The following is a 1,857-nucleotide window of genomic DNA, read 5'->3' as shown; positions in this document are numbered from 1 at the left end:
CTCTTAAAACTTGCAAGGTTGTCCTCAAATGTTGATCATGCTCCTCACGGCTCTTGGAATAGATCAAGATATCATCGATAAAAACAATAATAAACAGATCAAGATACGGCTGAAATACGTGATTCATGAGATCCATGAAGATTGCTGGGGGCGTTATTCAACCTAAACGACATAATTAAAAACTCATAATGTCGATACCATCTCCTGAACACCGTCATATGTACATCCGACTCCTTAACCCTCAGCTGGTGATATCTAGAACTAAGATCGACTTTGAAAATACCGAAGCTCCTTGCAATTGATCAAATAAATCCTCGATTCACGACAATGAATAATAATTCTTCACTGTCACTCTATTTAGCTCCCTATAGTCGATGCACAACCTCATAGTCCCATCATTCTTTTCACAAATAACACTGGCGCGCCCCATGGAGAGAAACTAGGGCGTATAAATCCTTTGTCTAACAACTCTTGAATTTGGTTCTTTAATTCCTTCATTTCAGCAGGTGCTAATCGATATGGTGCCATAGAAATCGGCACTGTACCGGGCATAAACTCAATAGTGAATTCCACTTCTCTTTTGGGTGGGATGCCAGAAACATCGTCAGGGAACACGTCCAGAAAGTACTTGACAACCTTCACATCCTCGATCAATCGACTGTCAGTAGTGGGTACAGATATAATACTAGAAAGAAAACCTTGACAGAAGGCACTGTAACTCTGAATATAATATTGTTTTGCAATTTAAGTTCCACATCCTTAGCCATGCTATTAGAGACCATTTGTTCGCCAGAAGGCACTGTAACTCTGAATCCCGACTGTACATCCACTGGTAAGATTCCCAATTGCTTCACAAAAGATTCATATATGAAAAAATGCGTAGATCCAGAATCTAACAAAGCGTAAGTAGCTACGCCCGCAAACAAAATTCTTCCTAATAACATTTGCATTATACTTGATTGAGGCCATAAAATTTAGGAATTCCCTATCATCCAGGCCCTGTTGGTTTCCCACTATTGGAATTTCAAACCCTTAAATTTTGAAAATTGCCAAATGATCCCTTAAAATTTTCGAATTTTGCAATTAAATCCTAGGAAATTTCGAATTTCTCCCAATTTTTCCGCAACATTTTTCGAAACTTTCTATCTAGTCCCTTATGTTTTCGAATTGCACAAGGTTCTCATTAATTATTTTTGTAAATTTCAATTTAGCCCCTAAAATTTCAATTTTTACAATTTGATCCAAATAACTAGTGTTTGCAAGAATTCAATTTCTTAAACCCTAGAGTTTGTAGCATGCAATTTTAATTGGTCAAGTTCAATGCATCTCGATTTAATTTTAGCATCAATGCTTTTATCTTAAGCAATAAAGCAATATGAAGTGCTTAAATAGTCGGAGTACCTGTAATAAGTGTAGTGTCTGGCTCCGCTTGCTCAGCATGCATCACATAAGCCCCTCCAGTCGTGGGTTGCTTGAGCTTTGGGCAATCACCAGCCTTATGCCCCATTCCTCTGCACTTTTAGGTGTCCCACATGCACTTGTCATAATGATGGCAATCACACTCCCTTGCAAAGTGGCTTCTCAGCAATTTTCGGAACGTTTTCTTTAGGTTGTTGTCCTTGTGTCTTGTACTAACCTGGCCACTTCGGTGGACCCGTGAATGGTTTCTTATTATGCGGATTAGCTTGCTGGGTGCAATTCCTCTTACGCTGCATCTCACATTCAATATACTTAAGTGATTTCTTGGCTCGAAAAGCTTTAGCAATGGCAATAGTATAGTCAATAGGATCAGTGAGCATCACATCGCGACGAATCGTAAGCCTCAATCCATCCAAGAAGTTCTATAACTTCTCCGCA

General features: G+C 39.0%; 1 protein-coding gene across 1 annotated transcript; it reads right to left on the bottom strand.

Moving 5' to 3' along the window:
- Positions 1–384: 384 nt before the first annotated feature.
- LOC140806733 (uncharacterized) lies at positions 385–1,507 on the bottom strand. The gene is made up of 3 exons (XM_073163273.1): positions 1,402–1,507; positions 780–934; positions 385–720 (listed from the first exon to the last, which is right to left on the bottom strand). The coding sequence occupies exons 1-3, from the start codon at positions 1,505–1,507 to the stop codon at positions 385–387; spliced, it is 597 nt and encodes a 198-aa protein (XP_073019374.1).
- Between the last annotated feature and the right edge of the window lie 350 nt (positions 1,508–1,857).

This window comes from Primulina eburnea, chromosome 12 (genome assembly GCF_022965805.1).
Source record: "Primulina eburnea isolate SZY01 chromosome 12, ASM2296580v1, whole genome shotgun sequence".
Taxonomy (NCBI): Eukaryota; Viridiplantae; Streptophyta; class Magnoliopsida; order Lamiales; family Gesneriaceae; genus Primulina; species Primulina eburnea.
The sequence above is the reverse complement of the archived record's forward strand: the minus strand, read 5'-3'. Positions and strand labels throughout refer to the sequence as shown.

Coding starts and splice junctions, on each gene's coding strand:
- LOC140806733 (XM_073163273.1), bottom strand. CDS start 1,507: ATGGGGCATAAGGCTGGTGATTGCCCAAAGCTCAAGCAACCCACGACT. Junction 935..1,401: donor AGACACTACACTTATTACAG/GTACTCCGACTA, acceptor AAATGTTATTAG/GAAGAATTTTGTTTGCGGGC. Junction 721..779: donor TGCCTTCTGGCGAACAAATG/GTCTCTAATAGC, acceptor TATTATATTCAG/AGTTACAGTGCCTTCTGTCA.